Genomic DNA, 23901 nt, shown 5'->3' with positions numbered 1-23901 from the left:
TGTCAGAAATGAAAGGAATTAAAAGGAGCTGAAAGCAAAGAATTTGCTTAGCGCCTACTAAGATGAATGTAGTTTTCCAAACAAGACTTTCCCTCTATTTGAGAATATCCATTTTAGTTTTGGAAGATAAGATACATATATAAATAAGTCTCTTCAAATTATTGTTATAATCTCTACCCTGGTGTATTTTATTTGGTCTTATGAGTGTGCCAATCCCCTTTGTACACTTATAATAAATTTATAGAAAATAGAAAAGCATTTGGCTTCTACCAGCAATTCTATTTCTTATAAAAAAAAAGTCATATCAGAACCTCTAAATGAGCATGGAAATGACTTCTTAACTCTGAAAATTAGTAAAGAAGAACATGACTGAAGTGCCAGGCATAAAGTGCTATGACATTCACTCCATCCTGCCCTTTGTCAGAATTCCTGCATGTATATTAAAGCATGATAAGGGAGAGACAATAGCAGATAGGTGTCTGTGCACAGATCCAATAAAGGATAGCTACATGCCACTGCCCTCAGACTAGTATAACAGTGCTAAAGAGACGCTATCAGCTTGGACAATGAGGTGTAACTACAGTCGACCCAAAAAGGCCTCATAACCACAGTGAATTCCATTGTCTGTTCTTTACTGCGTTTGCTCCTTAAGTTAACATTTGTTCTTGTCAAAAATCTAGGCCCACCATCCATTGAGCTAAAAGAATTCATGGAAGTTGAAGAAGGAACTGATGTTAACATCGTGGCCAAAATCAAAGGTGTGCCGTTCCCAACTCTCACCTGGTTTAAGGCTCCTCCAAAGAAGCCGGATAGCAAAGAGCCTGTTGTCTATGACACCCATGTCAACAAACAGGTGGTGGACGACACTTGCACTTTAGTCATTCCTCAGTCTCGCCGGAGTGACACTGGCTTATATTCTATCACAGCTGTAAACAACCTGGGGACAGCATCAAAGGAGATGAGACTCAATGTCCTTGGTAATGATTGCACTGTTTGGTTAAAACATGGTTTTGTTAATCATAAATAAAATTCATTCAACTAACACAATATTCTTTTTTAAAAAAATTTTTTGTAGGTCGTCCTGGTCCCCCTGTAGGACCCATAAAGTTTGAATCTATTTCAGCAGATCAGATGACATTATCTTGGCTTCCACCTAAAGATGATGGTGGGTCTAAGATTACAAACTATGTCATTGAGAAAAGAGAAGCTAACAGAAAGACATGGGTACGTGTCTCCAGTGAACCTAAAGAATGCATGTACACAATTCCCAAATTGCTGGAAGGCCATGAATATGTGTTCCGAATCATGGCCCAAAATAAGTACGGCATTGGAGAGCCACTTGACAGTGAACCTGAAACGGCACGGAACCTCTTCTGTGAGTAGGACGCCATTTTCTCGTATGACGTCATCCTTTTTATGTTTTTGTTTTTAATAACTTCTTGCCAATTAATACGTTTTCCTCACAGCTGTCCCTGGAGCTCCAGATAAACCAACAGTGAGCAGCGTCACTCGCAACTCCATGACTGTCAACTGGGAAGAGCCAGAATATGATGGAGGCTCTCCTGTGACAGGGTACTGGTTAGAAATGAAAGACACCACTTCAAAGAGATGGAAGAGAGTTAACCGAGATCCTATCAAAGCCATGACTCTGGGTGTTTCTTACAAAGTGACTGGTCTTATTGAAGGGTCAGACTATCAATTCCGGGTATACGCGATCAATGCTGCTGGTGTGGGTCCAGCCAGTCTCCCCTCAGATCCAGTGACTGCTAGAGATCCAGTTGGTAAGAGTTTAAACCATTCTTTTTTTAAAAAAAAAGTTTATGAAAGTACCATGGAAATTAAGAATATTGATGTATACTGGTTCTTTCCAGCTCCCCCTGGTCCTCCATTCCCCAAAGTGACAGACTGGACAAAATCATCTGTGGACTTAGAATGGTCTCCTCCACTGAAAGATGGTGGATCCAAAATAACTGGCTACATTGTTGAGTATAAGGAAGAAGGAAAAGAAGAATGGGAAAAGGTAGCGAAAACATTCAATAAAGAAATTGCTATGAATGTTTTTAAGTAGTTATTCTCACACCCTTTTGTTTCTGCCTATGTTTTAAATTAAAAAACAGAAAAATAACATGGTGCCAAACTAATCAAGTCAGGAATAGAAATGCAAAGGAGCTCCTATATATTGGGTACCAGAATACTTAGATAGAAAGAATAAGTTTCAGCATTCAATATCATACTATGATGACTATAGTTCATAAGAACTTATATGTTTTATTTAAAAAAAAAAACTGGGAGGGTTGGAAATCTTCCAACAGGTAGAAATAGCAAATATTTAAGGAGATGGAAATGCTTATTACCAGCTTTTTATAGTTAATGAGTTATTATACAGTGAGTAGGCACAGATGTGATGGATCAATTAAAACTTGAACAATCAAAAGTTGTCATGTTATTCACATATCTTTTGGTTATGACTCCTGGAAAGATGGAACAAATGAACAGTACTTTTTCCCTATCATTTGCCACTGTTTTTTAAGCACAATTTTCTGACCAGTCATTTACTCATTGTCTATAATATCTGGTCCCTAATGCCTGAGAAGAGTGGGTAGGTATGCTTATACTTGAGAGAATGATTTAAGCAGCAAGATTCAATATAGTATACATGCTTATATTAGAAGTACTCTAATTATAAAATGTTTGTTACTTTCCCCCAGGGTAAAGATAAAGAAGTGAGGGGGACAAAATTGGTTGTGACTGGATTAAAAGAAGGAGCATTCTACAAATTCCGCGTGAGAGCAGTCAACATTGCTGGTGTTGGGGAACCTGGAGAAGTCACAGACATTATTGAAATGAAGGACAGAATTGGTAATTACAAATATTTCTGCTATTTTTATTTTATTTTATTTTATTGACATTTTTGCTATATATTGAAATACGGAAGTTACATTTGCCATTTCTAATTGTTTCCCAGTGTCGCCTGACCTTCAGCTTGATGCCAGTGTCAGAGACAGAATAGTGGTCCATGCAGGAGGGGTAATCCGAATCATTGCCTATGTATCTGGGAAGCCACCTCCCACTGTCACCTGGAGCATGAATGAAAGAGCCTTGCCTCAAGAGGCCACCATTGAGACCACAGCAATTAGCTCATCCATGGTCATCAAGAACTGCCAGAGGAGCCACCAAGGTGTCTACTCTCTTCTTGCCAAAAACGAAGGCGGAGAAAGAAAGAAGACAATTATTGTTGATGTATTAGGTAAATACTTTCAATTTGTCTATGCAACATTTTCTTTTATTTTACTTTTTTTTTCAAGATAGGATTCTTACTGTGCAGCTTTGGCTGGCCTAGAACTCACTGTATGGGCCAGGCTGGCCTCAAACTCATCAAGATCTGGCTGCCTCTGCATCCTGATTGTTAGGATTAAAGGCATGAACCACCAGAAATGCAACTTAATTTTATTTTAAATTTAATTATAATTATATCTACAACAGTGCTATGTTGTAATAAGACTATGTTATAAATGTTTTGGAAAATAAGAACATCATTTACAATTCACTGTCCATTTTAGAGCTCTTTAAATTCTCTAACTGTTCCTTCTTGTATTTTTATACTATATGTATTCCACATTGCTCCTACTACACATTAGGTTTATTTTGTCTTAATATCTTTTTAGTATGTATTGTGTTTTGCCTGTATATATGGCTGTGTACCATTGTGTGCAGCATTCCAGGAGGATAGAAGAGAGTACCAAATCCTCTGAAACTGCCATTGCCTATATGAAGTTTTGTATGCTTCTTTTTTTTTTTTTTGACAAGACATACCACCTTAAGGCCCTCCTATATGATTACATGATCATTATAAAAGCACCTTTCCTGAAAATGTTCATGAAGATTTAAAGTTTCACCAGCAGTAACCATTTTCATATCATAAAACAATAAATAAGGATATAGTTTTAACAATGTAAAAACTTCTCATAGGGATTCTATATTCCAAGAGAATCAGTGTGTGTGATTATCAGTATTGCAGGGCTCATCACCAAGGGTAAAGTTCAGTTCTACCAGCTTCCTATGTGTGTTGTCTGCTTTAATCCCTGTTTGCTCAGAAGTGACACTGCCCCACTTAGCACTCATAACTCAGTAGAGCCACACTCCAAACAGTCTTAATTTTAGTAGAATAATAGAATAAAAGGTGGATATTTCATGCATCAGTAACTCTAAAAGCTTTTAGGTTTCAAGTTTCTAAGCCTTTTTCCTCATCAACAACTATTACTCTAATTAGATAACTGGTATGTTTCCATACTAAAATCTCAACCTCTAAAAATGAAGGCCTTCTGTACACATCAACTAACTGGTCACTCAGAAAACCACCTGTCCCTGTTTCCCTTTAGAAAGGGCAAAAGAGACCAAACCACTGTCTGCCCCAAGCGTGTAGCTCCTCCCTCATGTCTCACAAATTTCCCTTCTTTAAAAGTTATTTTATTCTCTCTACTTTTTATTAAAACATGGTAGCACAAATCTGCTTCATTTTAAAATATGACTGTGCTCTAATCCAAACTATTTGGGAAGCTGAGGAAAGAGAACTGTGAAATCAAGGCCAGACTAGACAATGAAGTGAGAGCCTGAGCTAAGACAGACAGACAGACAGGCAGGCAGGTGGACTGACAGACAGATAGATGATAGATATTAGATAGATATATAGATACATAGATAGATTCGTAGATAGATTAGATTGATTAGATAGATGAAGCAGACAGTCAGGGAGACACAGTTAATATAAATTACAGAAATACGGATAGATGTAGAAATATGTAAGAAACAAACAAACTTCATTAACAAGCACAAAAATCGTATTTCCTTTGGTATCACTTTTTTTTGTCTTTACAACAGGGTAACATGTTGATTGAGCATGGGAGACACATGGCTTACCATGTTTTCCTCTTGTCCACAGATGTCCCAGGACCTGTTGGAGTACCATTCCTCTCTGACAACCTAACCAATGACTCCTGCAAACTGACATGGTTCTCTCCAGAAGATGACGGTGGTTCTCCAATCACCAATTATGTCATTCAGAAGCGGGAAGCTGACCGTAGGGCATGGACCCCTGTGACATACACAGTCACTCGACAGAATGCTACTGTTCAGGGCCTTATTCAAGGAAAATCCTACTTTTTCCGAATTGCAGCTGAGAATAGTATTGGCATGGGCCCATTTGTTGAGACACCAAATGCACTTGTCATCAGAGACCCAATAAGTAAGTGAAATTGAGAACAAATATGATCAACCTGTTATTCATTGAATACAACACTATGGTGTGCACATGAATGTAAATTGTGCACATGTATGTATGTGTGCCATAGATGTTACTCTTGTCAAGCACTAAGACAACTGTTAAATGTCTGATGTCATTGTATTTGTTTCTGTGATAGAAATGGCAGCAAAGCTGGTGAGTCATCAAATTCCTTCCCAGTATCAATTCCCTGTCATTGTTGTTTTGGAAGTTTCCCATTCAGTGATCTAAGTAAAAACTGAATCATTTTACTAACTCACAAACTGCTAACTCTAAAGATCTTTTGTTATTTAATCCAAATGAGGCTTCATGTCCTCATCTATCAGCTGAGAACACTGGGTCCCTTGGAATCTGTTCTCACTCTAATATGACGAGAACAGTTTCAAGATTCATTGAAGCAAATGGTTTCATTTTTAAAAATAATGCTCGGGAAAGGATACTTCTGCTACTCTTCTACATTCTCACAGTGACACTCTTTTCATTATAATAATATTTACAGCTGTGCCAGAGAGACCTGAAGATCTGGAAGTCAAAGAAGTCACTAAAAATACTGTGTCTTTGACTTGGAATCCTCCCAAGTACGATGGTGGATCAGAAATTATTAACTATGTCCTAGAAAGCCGCCTCATTGGTACTGAGAAGTTCCACAAAGTTACAAATGACAACCTGCTTAGCAGAAAATATACTGTTAAAGGTTTGAAAGAAGGTGATACATATGAGTACCGCGTCAGTGCCGTCAATATTGTTGGACAAGGCAAGCCGTCATTTTGCACCAAGCCAATCACTTGCAAGGATGAACTGGGTACGTGTCTGCTATAGTTTAAACTTTGAAAACTTCCATTTTCTATACCCTTATTACAGGACAGAAAAAATGACTCCTGTCTATAATTCTAAATTTTAGCTCCACCTACACTTGATCTCGACTTCAGAGATAAGCTTACAGTCCGAGTTGGTGAAGCTTTCGCCCTCACTGGCCGTTACTCGGGCAAACCAAAGCCTAAGGTTGACTGGTTCAAAGATGAAGCTGATGTACTGGAAGATGATCGTACTCACATAAAGACCACTCCCACAACACTTGCTCTTGAGAAGACAAAGTCCAAACGTTCGGATTCTGGGAAGTACTGTGTAGTTGTAGAGAACAGTACAGGCTCCAGGAAAGGTTTCTGTCAAGTCAATGTTGTTGGTAAGTTCTATATATTAAGAATAAAAGGCCCTTTGTCCTTTTAGAAGTAGAAGTGATGACAACATTTTGTGCTATGATTTCTTTTTTTTTTTTTTTCCTGCAGATCGTCCTGGGCCACCAGTAGGACCTGTTGTTTTTGATGAGGTGACCAAAGAATACATGGTTATTTCTTGGAAGCCACCTCTAGATGATGGAGGAAGTGAAATTACCAATTATATTATTGAGAAGAAGGAGCTTGGTAAAGACATCTGGATGCCTGTGACATCTGCCAGTGCCAAAACAACATGCAAGGTCCCTAAACTGCTTGAAGGAAAAGATTACATCTTCCGGATTCATGCTGAAAATCTATATGGAATAAGTGACCCTCTAGTGTCTGATTCGATGAAAGCCAAAGACCGTTTCAGTATGTAATATGGTGGGGGGATAACCTAATGCTTGACACAGGAAATAGGAACGTTTAAACTTTTAACACATTTGGCTAACCTCGGTTACAGGAGTTCCTGATGCACCTGAGCAGCCAGTTGTCACGGAGGTCACCAAAGACTCTGCATTAGTAACCTGGAACAAGCCAAATGATGGAGGAAAACCCATTACAAACTACATCCTGGAAAAGAGGGAAACTATGTCTAAACGATGGGTTAGAGTTACCAAAGAACCTATCCATCCATATACTAAGTATAGGGTTCCTGATCTTCTAGAAGGATGCCAGTATGAATTCCGTGTTTCTGCAGAAAATGAAATTGGTATTGGAGATCCAAGTCCACCATCCAAACCAGTCTTTGCTAGAGACCCAATTGGTACAGTATTAAAACATTCATGCAGTTTTCATACAATCTAATTTTCTCTGCTGTATTTTAATTTCTTTAATTTTTTTTCTTTTACTATGTAGCTAAACCAAGTCCACCTATTAATCCTGAGGCAATAGATACAACATGTAATTCAGTCGATCTAACTTGGCAGCCACCACGTCATGATGGTGGGAGCAAGATCCTGGGATATATCGTGGAGTACCAGAAAGTCGGAGATGAAGAGTGGAGACGAGCCAATCACACTCCTGAATCATGTCCTGAAACTAAATATAAAGTCACTGGTCTCAGGGATGGTCAGAGCTATAAGTTCCGAGTGCTGGCAGTCAACGAGGCTGGTGAATCAGACCCTGCCCACGTTCCTGAGCCAGTTCTAGTAAAGGACCGACTTGGTAAGTGAAGTGAGATGTTGAGATCTGCAGTTATGAAAAAATAGGTGTCCATCGTATATGCAGTATTATAATTAAAGTATGCATTAAAGAATCCAACCTGAAGACATTTTCTTCATTTTAGAACCTCCTGAACTTATACTTGATGCTAACATGGCAAGAGAACAGCACATTAAAGTTGGTGACACCCTAAGACTTAGTGCCATCATCAAAGGAGTGCCATTCCCTAAAGTAACCTGGAAAAAAGAAGACAGAGAGGCTCCAACAAAAGCACAAATTGATGTTACTCCAGTTGGAAGCAAGCTTGAAATCCGTAATGCTGCTCACGAAGATGGTGGAATTTATTCCCTAACTGTGGAGAATCCAGCGGGTACAAAGACAGTCTCAGTAAAAGTATTGGTCTTAGGTATGCGTTTTAATATTTGTGCTACTAAAAAAAATCAAATACATATTTTTTTCTTGTCACTTTAACATGTTTATTATTTAACACTTTTCAGATAAACCTGGGCCACCTAGAGATCTGGAAGTCAGTGAAATTAGGAAAGATTCCTGTTACCTTACTTGGAAGGAACCACTGGATGATGGTGGTTCTGTTGTAACCAATTATGTGGTTGAAAGGAAAGATGTTGCCACTGCCCAGTGGTCCCCTCTTTCAACCACATCGAAGAAGAAGAGCCATATGGCTAAACATCTGAATGAAGGCAATCAGTACCTCTTCCGAGTAGCTGCTGAGAACCAATACGGACGTGGTCCTTTTGTTGAAACACCTAAGCCCATCAAGGCTCTGGATCCCCTCCGTGAGTTGTTCTCTATGAATATAGAATTATTATTTGGCTAGATTTTGGATTATTGCTTATTCATCATAACTTTTCTTTCAAAGATCCCCCAGGGCCACCCAAGGACCTGCACCATGTAGATGTCGACAAGACTGAAGTCTCTCTTGTTTGGAATAAGCCAGATCGTGATGGTGGTTCTCCAATCACAGGATACTTAGTGGAATATCAAGAAGAAGGTGCCAAGGACTGGATCAAGTTCAAGACTGTGAAAAACTTAGACTGTGTTGTTACAGGCTTACAACAAGGAAAGACCTATAGGTTCCGTGTAAAAGCTGAAAATATCGTAGGTCTTGGTCTCCCTGATACAACTATCCCAATAGAATGTCAAGAGAAACTAGGTGACTTTCAGATTGGCACTTTTATATCTTCTTTAAATTATTCATACCGTGAAAGTTCAAATCTAATGGCCTTGTCTTTTTCGTTTTTTTCCCAGTGCCTCCATCTGTTGAATTAGATGTGAAGTTAATTGAAGGGCTCGTGGTGAAGGCTGGTACCACAGTTAGATTCCCTGCCATCATAAGAGGTGTACCTGTTCCGACCGCAAAATGGGCAACTGATGGGACTGAGATTAAAACAGATGACCACTATACAGTTGAGACCGACAGCTTCTCATCAGTGCTGACCATTAAGAATTGTTTAAGGAAGGATACTGGGGAATATCAACTCACAGTTTCCAATGCAGCGGGCACCAAAACAGTAGCTGTCCATCTTACTGTTCTTGATGTACCTGGTCCACCAACAGGTCCTATTAATATCCTGGATGTCACCCCTGAATACATGACTATCTCATGGCAACCACCTAAGGATGATGGAGGGAGCCCAGTGATAAATTACATTGTTGAGAAACAAGATACAAGGAAAGGTACATGGGGCGTCGTCTCTGCAGGAAGCAGTAAGCTGAAGCTAAAGGTCCCACATCTCCAAAAAGGCTGTGAATACGTTTTCAGAGTCAAAGCAGAGAACAAGATGGGTGTCGGTCCTCCCCTTGACTCCATACCTACTGTTGCTAAGCACAAGTTCAGTCCTCCATCTCCTCCTGGTAAACCAGTGGTAACCGACATCACTGAGAATGCTGCAACGGTGTCTTGGACCCTGCCCAAATCTGATGGTGGCAGTCCAATAACTGGCTATTATGTAGAGCGCCGAGAAATAACTGGCAAATGGGTGAGGGTCAACAAAACTCCTATTGCTGACCTGAAGTTCAGGGTGACTGGACTCTATGAGGGAAATACATATGAGTTTAGAGTTTTTGCTGAAAATCTTGCTGGTTTAAGCAATCCTTCCCCAAGTTCTGACCCGATCAAAGCTTGCAGGCCCATCAAACCACCAGGGCCACCTATAAATCCTAAGCTGAAAGACAAGAGCAAAGAGTCTGCTGACTTGGTGTGGACAAAGCCCCTCAGTGATGGTGGCAGCCCCATTCTTGGATATGTAGTAGAATATCAGAAACCTGGCACAGCACAGTGGGATAGGATTAATAAGGATGAACTCATCAGGCAGTGTGCCTTCCGGGTACCTGGACTGATTGAAGGAAATGAGTACAGATTTCGCATCAGAGCGGCTAATATTGTGGGTGAGGGAGAGCCAAGAGAGCTCGCAGAATCTGTGATTGCAAAAGACATCCTTCATCCCCCAGAAGTAGAACTTGACGTTACATGCCGTGATGTCATTACTGTACGGGTGGGCCAAACAATCCGAATTCTTGCTCGAGTCAAAGGCAGACCTGAGCCAGACATCACTTGGTCTAAGGAGGGAAAAGTACTGGTCAAAGACAAGCGGGTTGACCTAATTCGTGATCTGCCTCGTGTTGAGTTACAAATTAAGGAAGCTGTCAGAGCTGACCATGGCAAGTATATCATCTCTGCTAAGAACAGCAGTGGACATGCCCAAGGGTCAGCCATTGTTAATGTCCTTGACAGACCTGGGCCTTGCCAGAATCTGAAGGTTACCAATGTAACCAAGGAAAACTGCACAATTTCTTGGGAAAACCCACTAGATAACGGTGGCTCAGAAATCACAAATTTCATCGTGGAATATCGTAAACCAAATCAGAAAGGCTGGTCAATCGTTGCCTCAGATGTCACCAAGAGACTGGTCAAGGCCAACCTGTTAGCCAATAATGAATACTATTTCCGTGTTTGTGCAGAGAATAAAGTAGGTGTTGGGCCAACCATTGAAACAAAGACTCCAATTTTGGCCATCAACCCTATTGACAGGCCAGGTGAGCCTGAAAACCTTCATATTGCAGATAAAGGAAAGACATTTGTCTATCTGAAGTGGCGACGGCCTGATTATGACGGTGGTAGCCCAAATCTATCATACCATGTGGAGAGGAGACTGAAGGGCTCTGCAGACTGGGAGAGAGTGCACAAAGGAAGCATTAAGGAAACCCACTACATGGTTGACAAGTGTGTTGAAAACCAGATTTATGAGTTCAGAGTGCAAACTAAGAATGAAGGTGGAGAAAGTGACTGGGTAAGGACAGAGGAAGTTGTTGTGAAGGAAGATTTACAGAAGCCAGTACTAGATCTAAAATTAAGTGGGGTGCTAACTGTCAAGGCAGGGGACACCATTAGACTCGAGGCAGGGGTGAGAGGCAAACCATTCCCAGAGGTTGCCTGGACCAAAGACAAAGACGCTACAGATTTAACAAGATCACCAAGGGTCAAGATTGATACCAGTGCTGAGTCATCGAAATTCTCTCTTACCAAAGCAAAGCGAAGCGATGGTGGCAAATACGTAGTCACAGCAACTAACCCAGCTGGCAGTTTTGTGGCCTATGCGACTGTCAATGTCTTGGATAAGCCTGGTCCTGTAAGAAACCTGAAAATCACTGATGTGTCCAGTGATAGGTGTACTATCCGCTGGGATCCACCAGAAGATGATGGCGGCTGTGAAATCCAAAATTATATTCTAGAAAAATGTGAGAGCAAGAGAATGGTATGGTCTACCTATTCTGCTAATGTCTTGACACCCAGTGCTACAGTGACTCGTCTCATAGAAGGAAATGAATATATTTTCAGAGTTCGTGCAGAAAACAAAATAGGCACAGGGCCTCCAACAGAAAGTAAACCAGTCATTGCAAAAACCAAGTATGACAGACCTGGTCGCCCCGATCCTCCAGAAGTCACTAAAGTAAGCAAAGAAGAGATGACTGTGGTTTGGAACGCCCCCGAATATGATGGTGGGAAGTCTATCACAGGATACTACTTAGAGAAAAAAGAAAAGCATGCAGTACGCTGGGTCCCTGTTAACAAGAGTGCCATCCCTGAGAGGCGCTTGAAAGTACAGAATCTTCTCCCAGGGCACGAGTACCAGTTCCGTGTCAAGGCAGAAAATGAAGTTGGCATTGGAGAACCAAGCTTACCGTCAAGACCAGTGGTGGCAAAAGATCCCATAGGTAAGATGGTCCTACATTTTCTGATATTAATCCAATTATTTTTTAAAAGAGATTTATTTATGTATAATTGAGTACACTGTAGCTGTCTTCAGACACACCAGAAGAGGGCACCAGATCCCATTACAGATGTTGTGAGCCACCATGTGGTGGCTTGGAATTGAACTCAGGACCTCTGGAAGAGCAGTTAGTACTCTTGACTGCTGAGTCATTTCTCCAACACCATTAAACCAATTCTTAAAATTGTGTGTAGAAGTATCTGACAAAAGTTTGTTCTGTATTTTGTAAACTGCATTTTAGCTAATATTTCTCCAAATAGTCCTTTTATCATATCACTAAAAAAATATGCACTGGCATATTCTAATTTTTAAAAAGAAAAACAAAGAAGTCTTGGGAGTTGATAAACTAGAATGACCTAACTATAAAATTAGACATTAAAATATCATGAGGTTGGGTAGGTGACTTAGTGGGTAAATTGCCCATCGCATAAGCTTGAGGCCTAAGTTCAGATCACCAGCACCCATGTACAAAGCCATGTAGATATCTATAGCCTCAGGGCTGAGAGGGAGGCAGAGATGGGCAGATTCCTAGAGTTCACTGGCCAGCCAGTCTAGTCAATTGGGAAGCAACAGACAGTTTCAGGGAGAGATCCTGTATCAAAAATAAGATAGAGAGCAATACAGAAAGACACTTGGGGTTGACCTCTGGCCTGCATGTGCATGTACTTAATTTATTTTCATGTACTTTATTTTCAGAACCACCTGGTCCACCAACCAATTTCAAAGTAGTCGATACAACCAAAAATTCCATAACTCTTGCATGGGGAAAACCAGTCTATGATGGTGGTGCACCGATAATTGGATATGTTGTAGAAATGAGACCCAAAATAGCAGACGCATCACCCGACGAGGGCTGGAAAAGGTGTAATGCTGCAGCTCAACTTATTCGCATGGAATTCACAGTCACCAGCTTAGATGAGAACCAGGAGTACGAGTTCAGGGTGTGTGCTCAGAATCAAGTTGGCATTGGGCGCCCTGCAGAACTAAAGGAAGCCATCAAACCTAAAGAAATTCTAGGTGAGGCCCTTCTGTAGTGGTAGATACTCATCCGCATTCATTCTCACGGGCTTCCTCGTGTCTGAAGAGTCAGCTGATGTCTTTTATGTCATTTGCAGAGCCTCCAGAGATCGACTTGGATGCCAGCATGAGAAAACTAGTCGTAGTGAGAGCAGGCTGCCCTATCCGACTGTTTGCAATAGTGAGAGGACGACCTGCCCCCAAAGTCACATGGCGCAGAGTGGGTATTGATAATGTGGTCAGAAAAGGACAAGTCGATCTAGTTGACACCATGGCCTTCCTTGTCATCCCCAACTCTACCCGTGACGACTCTGGAAAATACTCCCTGACCCTTGTGAACCCGGTGGGAGAAAAGGCTGTTTTTGTGAATGTCAAAGTACTAGGTGCGTTATCCCAAAGCTTATTTCTTTTTCTGCTCCAAAAGCAAGTAAGTTAATAAGAGTGCTATGAGTGTGTGTTCTGAGTCTGTGGATCTTTACAGATACTCCTGGACCTGTGTCTGATTTAAAAGTTTCGGATGTCACTAAAACATCGTGCCACGTGTCCTGGGCACCTCCTGAAAATGATGGTGGGAGTCAAGTGACACATTATATTGTGGAGAAACGTGAGGCAGAAAGAAAAACATGGTCAACAGTTACCCCTGAAGTGAAGAAAACAAGCTTCAATGTAACCAACCTTGTCCCTGGGAATGAATACTTCTTCCGAGTTACTGCTGTCAATGAATATGGCCCTGGTGTCCCAACAGACGTCCCCAAACCTGTGCTTGCATCAGATCCTCTCAGTAAGCATTCTCCTTTCTTCCCCCTTTTGACACCAGCCCTCTAGTTTAACAAGGTCATGAAATCTATATGATTATAATCCACCAGAAGGGACTTGATTTATGAAACCTGAAATCCCAAAAGCACAGTAAATATCTCTCTCAGACAAGGCTTAGTTTCTTCATCTTATACTTCATTTTCAACATGCTGAACTACACATCCCATATACTTGATACAAAGGTCATACTAAAACCCTTATGTACGCATTATGCATTAGCAAAGGGGATTATAGAGGTGCCTAATTTTCTAAATTCTGTTTCTCTTCTAGGTGAGCCAGATCCTCCAAGAAAACTTGAGGTGACTGAAATGACAAAGAACAGTGCTACACTGGCCTGGTTACCTCCGTTGCGTGATGGAGGTGCTAAAATCGATGGCTATATAATTAGTTATAGAGAGGAAGAGCAACCTGCAGATCGCTGGACAGAGTACTCAGTGGTCAAAGACCTCAGCCTTATTGTCACTGGCCTAAAGGAAGGAAAGAAATATAAATTTAGAGTTGCGGCTAGAAATGCTGTTGGAGTCAGCATGCCAAGAGAAGCCGAAGGCGTCTATGAAGCCAAAGAACAGCTATGTAAGTTTTTCATATATTCCCATTTTCTGTGTGTGGATGCTTAGCCTGCATGGTTATCTGTTCCTCCTATCTGGCTTTTCTGAGTCTAAACTAAACATCCAATCTTTGTAAATGGTCATTGCTCCTTTTGTACCATGTAATAAAAAAAGCTGGTTTAGGCAGACATTTCTCCATGAGTTAACAATTTCCATGCACACAGATTATAGAACTGTCCCTAACCTCATATATGCTATATCTGATACTTTCTGTTGCATTTAAGAATTTTTGAAAATATCCATTATAAATTCAGTCTTTAAGTTGAAACCCCTAGTGGACTACAACTCAAAATCGTAAAAAAAAAAAAAAAAAAAAAAAAAAAACAGAGAAATTCCCCACCTAAGGAATGGCTTTTGTCCTTGCTTTCAGTGCCACCAAAGATCCTCATGCCTGAGCAAATCACTATCAAAGCTGGGAAGAAGCTCCGCGTCGAGGCACATGTGTATGGAAAGCCTAACCCCATCTGTAAATGGAAGAAAGGAGATGATGAAGTTGTTACATCCAGCCACCTGGCCATCCACAAGGCAGACAGTTCCTCAGTTCTGATCATAAAGGACGTCACTAGAAAAGACAGTGGTTACTACAGCCTCACGGCAGAGAATAGCTCTGGGTCAGACACTCAGAAAATCAAAATTACAGTCATGGGTAGGTTGCACATGAGACAAGTGGCCATTGAAATATGGAGATCAGAACAGTTGCTTTTTTTTTTAACTGTCAAATCTCTGTTCTTAAATTTCTTTCCTCTTGATTTATGCAGATGCTCCTGGGCCCCCTCAGCCTCCATTTGACATTTCTGAAATAGATGCTGATGCTTGCTCCCTGTCTTGGCACATCCCTCTGGAGGATGGAGGCAGTAACATCACCAATTACATAGTAGAGAAATGTGATGTAAGCCGTGGCGATTGGGTCACAGCTCTTGCTTCAGTCACCAAGACTTCCTGCAGGGTTGGAAAGCTGATCCCAGGCCAGGAGTATATCTTCCGGGTCCGAGCTGAAAACAGATTTGGCATTTCAGAGCCTCTCACATCTCCAAAGATGCTTGCTAAGTTCCCATTTGGTAAGAGCTTTATTGTATATATGAATATTTATACATGTATATATATGCACATGTATGTTTACATGTGTGTATGTATATGTATATATGTATATACATACATATATTCTTCGAGGCAGAAACTGACATTTCCCTGTCTTCATCTCTAGATGTTCCTAGTGAACCAAAGAATGCACGGGTCACTAAAGTCAATAAAGACTGCATATTTGTTGCATGGGACAGACCAGACAGTGATGGAGGAAGCCCCATCACTGGTTACCTGATTGAACGCAAAGAAAGAAATAGTTTGCTCTGGGTGAAAGCTAATGACACTATTGTCCGGTCAACTGAGTATCCTTGTGCTGGCCTCGTAGAAGGTCTAGAATATTCATTCAGAATCTATGCCCTAAACAAAGCTGGGTCCAGCCCACCTAGCAAACCAACCGAGTATGTGACTGCAAGGATGCCAGTTGGTAAGTAACAGTTGTTTGGAATTAGAGAGGCATATTTAAATCTTGCTTCTGAAACTTATCACTTCCATCCTAGAAGAGGGCCTACCTCATGAAAATGTACTTTGTCTGTCTTTCCTATAAATGTAGAGCAAGAACTCAAAAGTAGATAATGGGGTGGATGGTTGGCATGAGATAATTGTTATTCTGTTGGACATCACAGGGGTGATGCTGTGTGGTGATTAAACTCCTAGTTAAGATCAACATTGAGAATATTTACTTTGGCTTTAGATCCGCCAGGGAAACCTGAAGTTGTTGACGTCACCAAGAACAGCGCGTCGCTCATCTGGGCCCGTCCAAAGCATGATGGAGGCAGCAAGATTATTGGTTACTTTGTAGAAGCTTGCAAACTCCCTGGTGATAAGTGGGTCCGGTGCAATACCACACCTCACCAGATTCCGCAGGAGGAGTACACAGCTACTGGGCTAGAAGAGAATGCTCAGTATCAATTCAGAGCGATTGCCAAGACTGCCGTGAACATTAGCCAGCCTTCTGAGCCTTCCGACCCGGTGACCATTCTTGCAGAAAATGGTAAGATTCTACTGCATATTATCTAACATATAAAGCATTCATGATGGTCATGACTCCTAACCACTCCCAGCAAACGACAAAACAAACAGACAAGCAAACACTAAACCCATACTTGTGGGAAAGGCAAAGAATAAATGATAGGTGTTTACTTTGTAAACTAAATTTACACAGCACTAAAAAGTATGCTTAGGAAAAAAACCTTAATAAGCAAAACAAGAAAGCAATTACAAGACTGAGGACTGAAAGATTTTAATGATCCATATTCACAGAAAGAAAGGCAAAGAAACAACACGGTATAAGTGCTGACGCCTAGTCTTGGGACCCCTATTTGCAGTATTGTCAAATTTTTATATTAAGTATATTTAACTTTCACAATGTATATGTAGCTTAAAAATAAGTGGCTGAGGGAAGAGAAGGGAGATAAGAAGAAGAGAATGTCAAAGTTTCAGTCTGACAGGAAGGATCATTTGTGATGATCTACTCCCCTGAATGGTGTCATAATTTATAATGTATTATAAATCTCAAGGGTACTAAAAAAGTAGATTTTAGGTATTTTCCTCACACCTATAAAAACACTGACAGAATAGGTAAGATCACTGTTGTATGAGTTTGCTTGATTAAATCATTCCACAGTGCATACTTATACCAAAATATCCATTTTTGTACCCATAAATGCAAACAATAATTAAATGAAAATAAATATGGAGAACTAGAGGTATAACTCAGTGATACAGCACTTGCCTAGCAGGTATGAAGACCTGGGTTCAATCCCGAGTATTAAAAGTTTATAATTAATAACAAGATAAAAATCTCACTCATGAAACAAATGTGAATTTATCACAATGGCCAGAAATAATTGCACACTACAGTTTTGCATGCATTAATACCTTCAATCTTCTTTCTCTCCAGTTCCTCCAAGGATAGAACTCAGTGTGGAGATGAAGTCTTTGCTTACCGTGAAAGCTGGGACTAATGTCTGCTTGGATGCTACTGTCTTTGGGAAACCCATGCCAACCGTTTCTTGGAAGAAAGACAGCACACCAATAAAACAAGCTGAAGGCATAAAGATGGCAATGAAGCGGAACTTGTGTACCTTAGAGCTGTTCAGTGTGAACCGGAAAGACTCCGGAGACTATACCATTACTGCCGAAAATTCCAGTGGTTCCAAATCAGCCACCATTAAGCTGAAAGTCCTAGGTAATTAAAGCACTTGATTACACTTCCATGCTTCACTTAGCTTGAAGAGCGGTAAATAAGTTTATAAGCTGTACATGGCAATGAACTCCTGTAAGCCCAGTATTTGGGAGGAGGCAGGAGGATCAGGAGTTCAAGGTCACCCTCCAATACTCAGGGAGTTCAAAGCCAGCCTGTGATGCCCTGTCTCAAGCACAGCAACAATAAACAAAGTATTTCCTAAGAATAAAATTAGTAGTTATTACAGGATAGTGTTATTGATCTCTAAAGAGTATTAGTGACCATTTATTCCAGCTCTGAGAAGTGAGGTGACTTCTAAAGTCACATAGGAGTTGACAATATTGAATGTAGCCTACTCTCTACATCTCTACTCTCGAGCCCTCTTCTCTATTTTCATTCCCCCTTTTAATAAAGTGCTCCACTCTTCTCCATTCTTTCAGACAAACCAGGCCCTCCAGCATCTGTGAAGATCAACAAGATGTATGCAGATCGTGCAATGCTGTCCTGGGAACCTCCTCTCGAGGATGGAGGCTCAGAAATCACCAACTACATCATTGACAAGCGTGAAACAAGCAGACCCAACTGGGCTCAGGTCTCTGCTACTGTGCCCATCACCAGCTGCACTGTGGAGAAACTTATAGAGGGCCATGAATACCAGTTCCGTATCTGTGCTGAAAACAAATACGGAGTCGGCGATCCCATTCTCACCGAGCCAGCCATTGCCAAAAACCCCTATGGTAAGTAAAATCATTGTCCAGAAGTTGGCCCTCTACTTTTTAAATACTGTCTTTTCACTTAGGACATCAATTTCTCATTCCATCTCTACAGACCCGCCTGGACGCTGTGACCCTCCTGTCATTAGCAACATCACTAAAGATCACATGACAGTCAGCTGGAAAGCCCCATCGGATGATGGTGGCTCACCTATCACTGGATACTTGGTTGAAAAGCGGGAAACTCAGGCAGTTAACTGGACTAAAGTCAACAGAAAACCTGTTATAGAAAGGACACTAAAAGCAACAGGTCTCCAGGAAGGCACTGAGTATGAATTCCGAGTTACCGCTATCAACAAAGCTGGACCCGGCAAACCCAGTGATGCATCTAAAGCCGTGTATGCTCAAGACCCGCTGTGTAAGTGTGCTTGAGAGAGTCCCGTACTCTGTATTCAGCATTAGTCAGCCAGAAAGGACATTTTCCCTAATCCTCTTTGCTGTCCTTTATCCTCAGATCCTCCTGGCCCGCCAGCTTTCCCCAAAGTCTATGATACGACCCGTAGTTCTGTGAGTCTATCATGGGGCAAGCCGGCCTATGATGGTGGCAGCCCTATCATCGGCTATCTTGTGGAAGTAAAGCGAGCTGATTCTGATCACTGGGTGAGGTGCAATTTACCAGAGAAGCTACAGAAGACCCGCTTCGAGGTGACTGGCCTGATGGAAAATACTGAGTATCAATTCCGAGTGTATGCCGTTAATAAGATCGGGTACAGCGACCCCAGCGATGTGCCAGATAAACACTGTCCGAAGGACATCCTAAGTAAGTACCACCAAAAGATATAAATGAAACGTTCTCTTCATCACATCCCAAGAAAGAATTCTAGTCAACTCCTATGCACACATCTCTACAAGTTCCAGGAGTACAGGTTAGGAGGAGTAGGTGGCACTTCACGTTTTTAGCAGGCCAAATGGAACAAAGGGCATTGATGGGTTTCAAAGGAATATGGAATTTTATTCTAAGAATAAAGAGGGGTTTTTTAAGTTATGACCTATTTATTTTCCTTTCATTTGTTATTTACTCATTCAACAAACCCTTCAATAAGCATGCAACTGGGAAGCTCTCATAAGCTCTCTTCCTCCTATTTCTTCTGCTTGTTTCATCTCCATAACTCTTTCCCACCTTTAAAATTTTCCCCTAGCAGTATATTTTATCTATTACAGACTTTTCTTCCTTCAGTGAAATAGCAAATGGAGTGACATCTATGCAGGATGTCTTCAGTGAATGAAAAAAAAATAAAAGTCAAGGCTACAGGAAGTGTTCTTTCAATAGAGTCTTAGACATGCAAGGTTCATGTGAAAGGCCTACAGCTCCTCTAAGGAATATTTGGTTGTATGCAAAGTTCACTGAAAAATGAAAATATCTTGGGGGCTAGAGAACTAGCTCAGAGGTTAAGAAAGCATTGGGTCCCAGTACTCACTTCAAGTGACTTACAAGTGCCTGTGACTTCACTTCCAGGAACTCCAATACCCGTCTCTGGCTTCCATGGATTTTGCATTCACATATGCAAACATACACAGAAACACATATATAAAAATAAAATAAAGAAAAATGAAAGATCAAGAGAGTATTGAATTATTAAGGGTATTTTTTAAAAAACAAGAAGTCAGTTTTACAAAGAAAATACATCTTAGAAATGATGAGGGCAGTCTTTAGAAGTACAAAGGACAATTACATTTTTATGATTTTAACTTTCTTTCTTTACCCCCAAATTAAATAGTTCCACCTGAGGGAGAACTTGATGCTGAACTAAGGAAAACACTTATCTTACGTGCTGGAGTTACAATGAGACTCTACGTGCCAGTAAAAGGACGCCCACCTCCAAAGATTACTTGGTCTAAACCGAACGTCAATCTAAGAGAAAGGATTGGCCTGGACATAAAGTCAACAGACTTTGACACTTTCTTGCGCTGCGAAAACGTGAATAAATATGATGCAGGAAAGTACATCTTAACCTTGGAGAACAGCTGTGGCAAAAAGGAGTACACTATTGTGGTGAAAGTGCTCGGTAAGTCTATTGATGAAAAGAATCATGTGTGTTTGAAACTATAGTTGTGTGTTTGAAACCATAGTTTGTATATCCCTTAATGTGTTTGTGTTCATTTCTTATTTAACCTCTATTTGTTATTCAGACACTCCTGGACCACCTGTCAATGTGACTGTTAAGGAAATATCCAAGGACTCTGCATACATTACCTGGGATCCTCCCATTATTGATGGCGGGAGCCCCATCATAAACTATGTAGTTGAAAAACGGGATGCAGAGAGGAAGTCCTGGTCAACGGTGACAACTGAGTGCTCAAAAACAAGTTTCAGGGTCTCTAATTTGGAGGAGGGGAAATCCTACTTCTTCAGAGTGTTTGCCGAAAATGAGTACGGCATTGGGGATCCAGGGGAGACACGTGATGCTGTCAAAGCTTCTGGTAAGCCACAAACTAGGACCAATCACATTAAACTACAGCCCACCCTGGTTGCCCATGGCTTAAACTCGTCTCTTCTCCATTAGAAACCCCTGGACCTGTGGTCGACCTGAAAGCGCTGGCTGTAACTAAGTCATCTTGTACCATTGGCTGGAAAAAGCCTCGCAGTGATGGTGGAAGCAGAATCACTGGCTATGTGGTAGATTTCCTGACAGAAGAAAATAAGTGGCAACGGGTCATGAAATCATTGAGCCTACAGTACTCCACAAAAGATCTGAAGGAGGGGAAGGAGTACACCTTCAGAGTGAGCGCAGAGAATGAAAATGGAGAAGGAACCCCAAGTGAAATCATGGTTGTGGCCAAGGATGATGTTGGTAAGCATCCCCTAAGCCTCTTCACTTTCTCCTGCTTGTCATCAGAAGGGTCTGCCAGAACCCCAACACACTGGCTTACCGAACATATACCTTTTAAAACTATAGTGATCGGAGGTGATTTCCTAATCTCAATCATTTCAATACAAATAACTTTTCTCCTCTCTTTTTTTTTTTAAATAGTGGCTCCTGATCTTGACCTAAAGGATCTACCTGACTTGTGCTACTTGGCTAAAGAAAACAGCAACTTCCGTCTCAAGATCCCCATAAAAGGCAAACCAGCACCATCGGTGTCTTGGAAGAAAGGGGAAGATCCTCTCGCAACGGACACAAGAGTCAGTGTCGAATCAACTGCAGTTAATACAACCCTTGTAGTGTATGATTGCCAAAAATCAGATGCTGGAAAATATACAATCACACTCAAGAATGTTGCTGGCACCAAGGAAGGAACTCTCTCTATAAAGGTTGTTGGCAAACCTGGCATCCCCACCGGACCAATCAAATTTGATGAAGTCACGGCCGAAGCCATGACCTTGAAGTGGGGTCCTCCAAAGGATGATGGAGGTTCTGAAATCACCAACTATGTACTAGAGAAGAGAGATTCTGTGAATAACAAGTGGGTGACCTGTGCTTCAGCTGTTCAGAAAACCACCTTTAGAGTAACCAGACTTCACGAGGGCATAGAATACACCTTCAGGGTCAGTGCTGAAAATAAGTATGGTGTAGGAGAAGGTCTAAAGTCAGAGCCAATTGTTGCCAAACATCCATTTGGTAAGTGTGTTAAAGTAAAAGAAATACATACATATACATACATATATATATATGTATGTATATATGAAGCAAAATATGGCTTCCATTCCTTCTAAATCTTACATTCTCTTTCTCTAGATGTGCCTGATGCTCCCCCACCTCCCAATATTGTGGATGTCAGACATGATTCAGTATCTCTAACATGGACTGACCCCAAAAAGACTGGTGGCTCACCAATTACAGGTATTAAATTTACTCTTATCCTCTGAGTTTAATTTTAGCGTTTCTTAGAAATACTTTGTTTATACATATACACAATTAATATTTAACTTTATTTTTAAAACAATATAATAGTTCATAAAGAAAGTAATTTTAGAGCAAATATCTACTGTTTTTCCAAAAGAAATGGTAATATTTACATATATTGCAAAGAGAAAGTGGCACCACACTCAGAAAATAAAAATATAGATAACAAGCAAAGGTTATATTTTCAATATATCTGTAAATAACTAACTTGGGTAAAAGTATGCATATAATATTTATATATATAATATATATAAATGTATTTTTCAAACTTGTCTGTATAATCTCTATCTGAATCGATATGTTCATGGTCATTTGTAGGGTATCATATTGAATTCAAGGAAAGAAACAGCCTTCTGTGGAAGAGAGCTAACAAGACTCCTATAAGGATGAAAGACTTCAAAGTGACAGGATTAACTGAAGGTCTTGAATATGAATTCCGAGTTATGGCTATCAACCTAGCTGGAGTGGGCAAGCCAAGCCTGCCATCAGAGCCAGTTGTGGCACTTGATCCAATCGGTAAGTCATTAATAAAGCAATGCCCGGGGGATTGTGCTACACGAAGCAAGCATTGGTGGTTTGTTTGATGGATTTTTGTCTTCTGTTTTAGATCCTCCTGGAAAACCTGAGGTTATCAGTGTAACAAGGAATTCAGTGACTCTCATCTGGACAGAACCCAAATATGATGGTGGCCATAAATTAACAGGTTATATAGTGGAGAAGCGGGATCTACCCTCTAAGTCTTGGATGAAAGCCAACCATGTTAATGTCCCAGACTGTGCCTTTACTGTAACTGACCTTGTTGAAGGTGGAAAATATGAATTCAGAATCAGAGCAAAGAATACAGCAGGTGCTATCAGTGCTCCATCAGAGAGCACAGGAACCATTATTTGTAAGGATGAATACGGTATGTAAAGCTTATATTTCTCCCAAATCAAAATGCAGAAAGTTCAACCTCCTTCATTTTCTGATGAATTAATTTTTTTCTTTTGCAGAGGCACCAACCATTGTCCTTGATCCCACCATTAAAGATGGGCTAACAGTCAAGGCAGGGGATAGCATCGTTTTAAGTGCCATTAGCATTCTTGGCAAACCCCTTCCAAAGTCAAGCTGGTCCAAGGCAGGAAAAGATATCAGACCATCAGATATAGCTCAAATAACATCAACCCCAACATCATCTATGCTGACAGTTAAGTATGCCACAAGAAAGGATGCTGGAGAATACACCATCACCGCTACCAATCCTTTTGGTACAAAGGAGGAACATGTGAAGGTATCAGTCCTTGATGTACCTGGTCCCCCAGGTCCCATTGAAATCAGCAATGTTTCTGCTGAAAAAGCAACACTGACTTGGACACCTCCCTTAGAAGATGGGGGCTCACCAATTAAAGCTTACGTTCTTGAGAAGAGAGAAACCAGTCGGCTTTTGTGGACTGTGGTTTCTGAAGATATTCAGACTTGCAGGCATGTGGTATCCAAACTCATCCAAGGAAACGAATACCTCTTCCGTGTGTCAGCAGTAAACCATTACGGCAAAGGAGAACCCGTTCAGTCTGAGCCTGTCAAAATGGTGGACAGATTTGGTATGTAGAGCGTATGGTAGATGTGGTCATGGTTACCATGGAAACA

The 23901-nt window shown here is 40.9% G+C and overlaps 1 protein-coding gene and 1 long non-coding RNA gene across 22 annotated transcripts in view; one reads left to right on the top strand and one right to left on the bottom strand.

The window, feature by feature from the left end:
• Positions 1 to 23901, bottom strand: part of LOC116090354 — a 128274-nt gene that overhangs the window by 48966 nt on the left and 55407 nt on the right. The window contains exon 2 of the long non-coding RNA XR_004118658.1: positions 781 to 937. This is a non-coding gene — a long non-coding RNA (uncharacterized LOC116090354). The remainder of the gene's footprint in view (positions 1 to 780; positions 938 to 23901) is intronic.
• Positions 1 to 23901, top strand: part of Ttn (titin) — a 269568-nt gene that overhangs the window by 195903 nt on the left and 49764 nt on the right. For all 21 annotated transcript variants that reach the window (XM_031370735.1, XM_031370732.1, XM_031370730.1 and 18 more), the window contains 36 exons: positions 681 to 977; positions 1076 to 1375; positions 1467 to 1781; positions 1872 to 2020; positions 2709 to 2859; positions 2966 to 3247; positions 4940 to 5242; positions 5778 to 6080; positions 6180 to 6461; positions 6565 to 6864; positions 6956 to 7258; positions 7351 to 7659; positions 7781 to 8062; positions 8154 to 8453; positions 8537 to 8830; positions 8926 to 11892; positions 12645 to 12965; positions 13064 to 13348; positions 13447 to 13746; positions 14052 to 14354; positions 14760 to 15035; positions 15148 to 15447; positions 15594 to 15896; positions 16164 to 16463; positions 17373 to 17660; positions 18098 to 18394; positions 18486 to 18788; positions 18885 to 19190; positions 20149 to 20436; positions 20561 to 20851; positions 20935 to 21222; positions 21403 to 21990; positions 22108 to 22212; positions 22594 to 22791; positions 22883 to 23179; positions 23268 to 23855. In XM_031370735.1, the coding sequence (XP_031226595.1) occupies positions 681 to 977; positions 1076 to 1375; positions 1467 to 1781; positions 1872 to 2020; positions 2709 to 2859; positions 2966 to 3247; positions 4940 to 5242; positions 5778 to 6080; positions 6180 to 6461; positions 6565 to 6864; positions 6956 to 7258; positions 7351 to 7659; positions 7781 to 8062; positions 8154 to 8453; positions 8537 to 8830; positions 8926 to 11892; positions 12645 to 12965; positions 13064 to 13348; positions 13447 to 13746; positions 14052 to 14354; positions 14760 to 15035; positions 15148 to 15447; positions 15594 to 15896; positions 16164 to 16463; positions 17373 to 17660; positions 18098 to 18394; positions 18486 to 18788; positions 18885 to 19190; positions 20149 to 20436; positions 20561 to 20851; positions 20935 to 21222; positions 21403 to 21990; positions 22108 to 22212; positions 22594 to 22791; positions 22883 to 23179; positions 23268 to 23855 (13362 nt within the window). The remainder of the gene's footprint in view (positions 1 to 680; positions 978 to 1075; positions 1376 to 1466; positions 1782 to 1871; positions 2021 to 2708; positions 2860 to 2965; positions 3248 to 4939; positions 5243 to 5777; positions 6081 to 6179; positions 6462 to 6564; positions 6865 to 6955; positions 7259 to 7350; positions 7660 to 7780; positions 8063 to 8153; positions 8454 to 8536; positions 8831 to 8925; positions 11893 to 12644; positions 12966 to 13063; positions 13349 to 13446; positions 13747 to 14051; positions 14355 to 14759; positions 15036 to 15147; positions 15448 to 15593; positions 15897 to 16163; positions 16464 to 17372; positions 17661 to 18097; positions 18395 to 18485; positions 18789 to 18884; positions 19191 to 20148; positions 20437 to 20560; positions 20852 to 20934; positions 21223 to 21402; positions 21991 to 22107; positions 22213 to 22593; positions 22792 to 22882; positions 23180 to 23267; positions 23856 to 23901) is intronic.

Source organism: Mastomys coucha, unplaced genomic scaffold, assembly GCF_008632895.1.
Source record: "Mastomys coucha isolate ucsf_1 unplaced genomic scaffold, UCSF_Mcou_1 pScaffold15, whole genome shotgun sequence".
In the NCBI taxonomy this organism is placed as follows: domain Eukaryota; kingdom Metazoa; phylum Chordata; class Mammalia; order Rodentia; family Muridae; genus Mastomys; species Mastomys coucha.
This window is presented reverse-complemented; position numbering and strand designations above follow the sequence as displayed.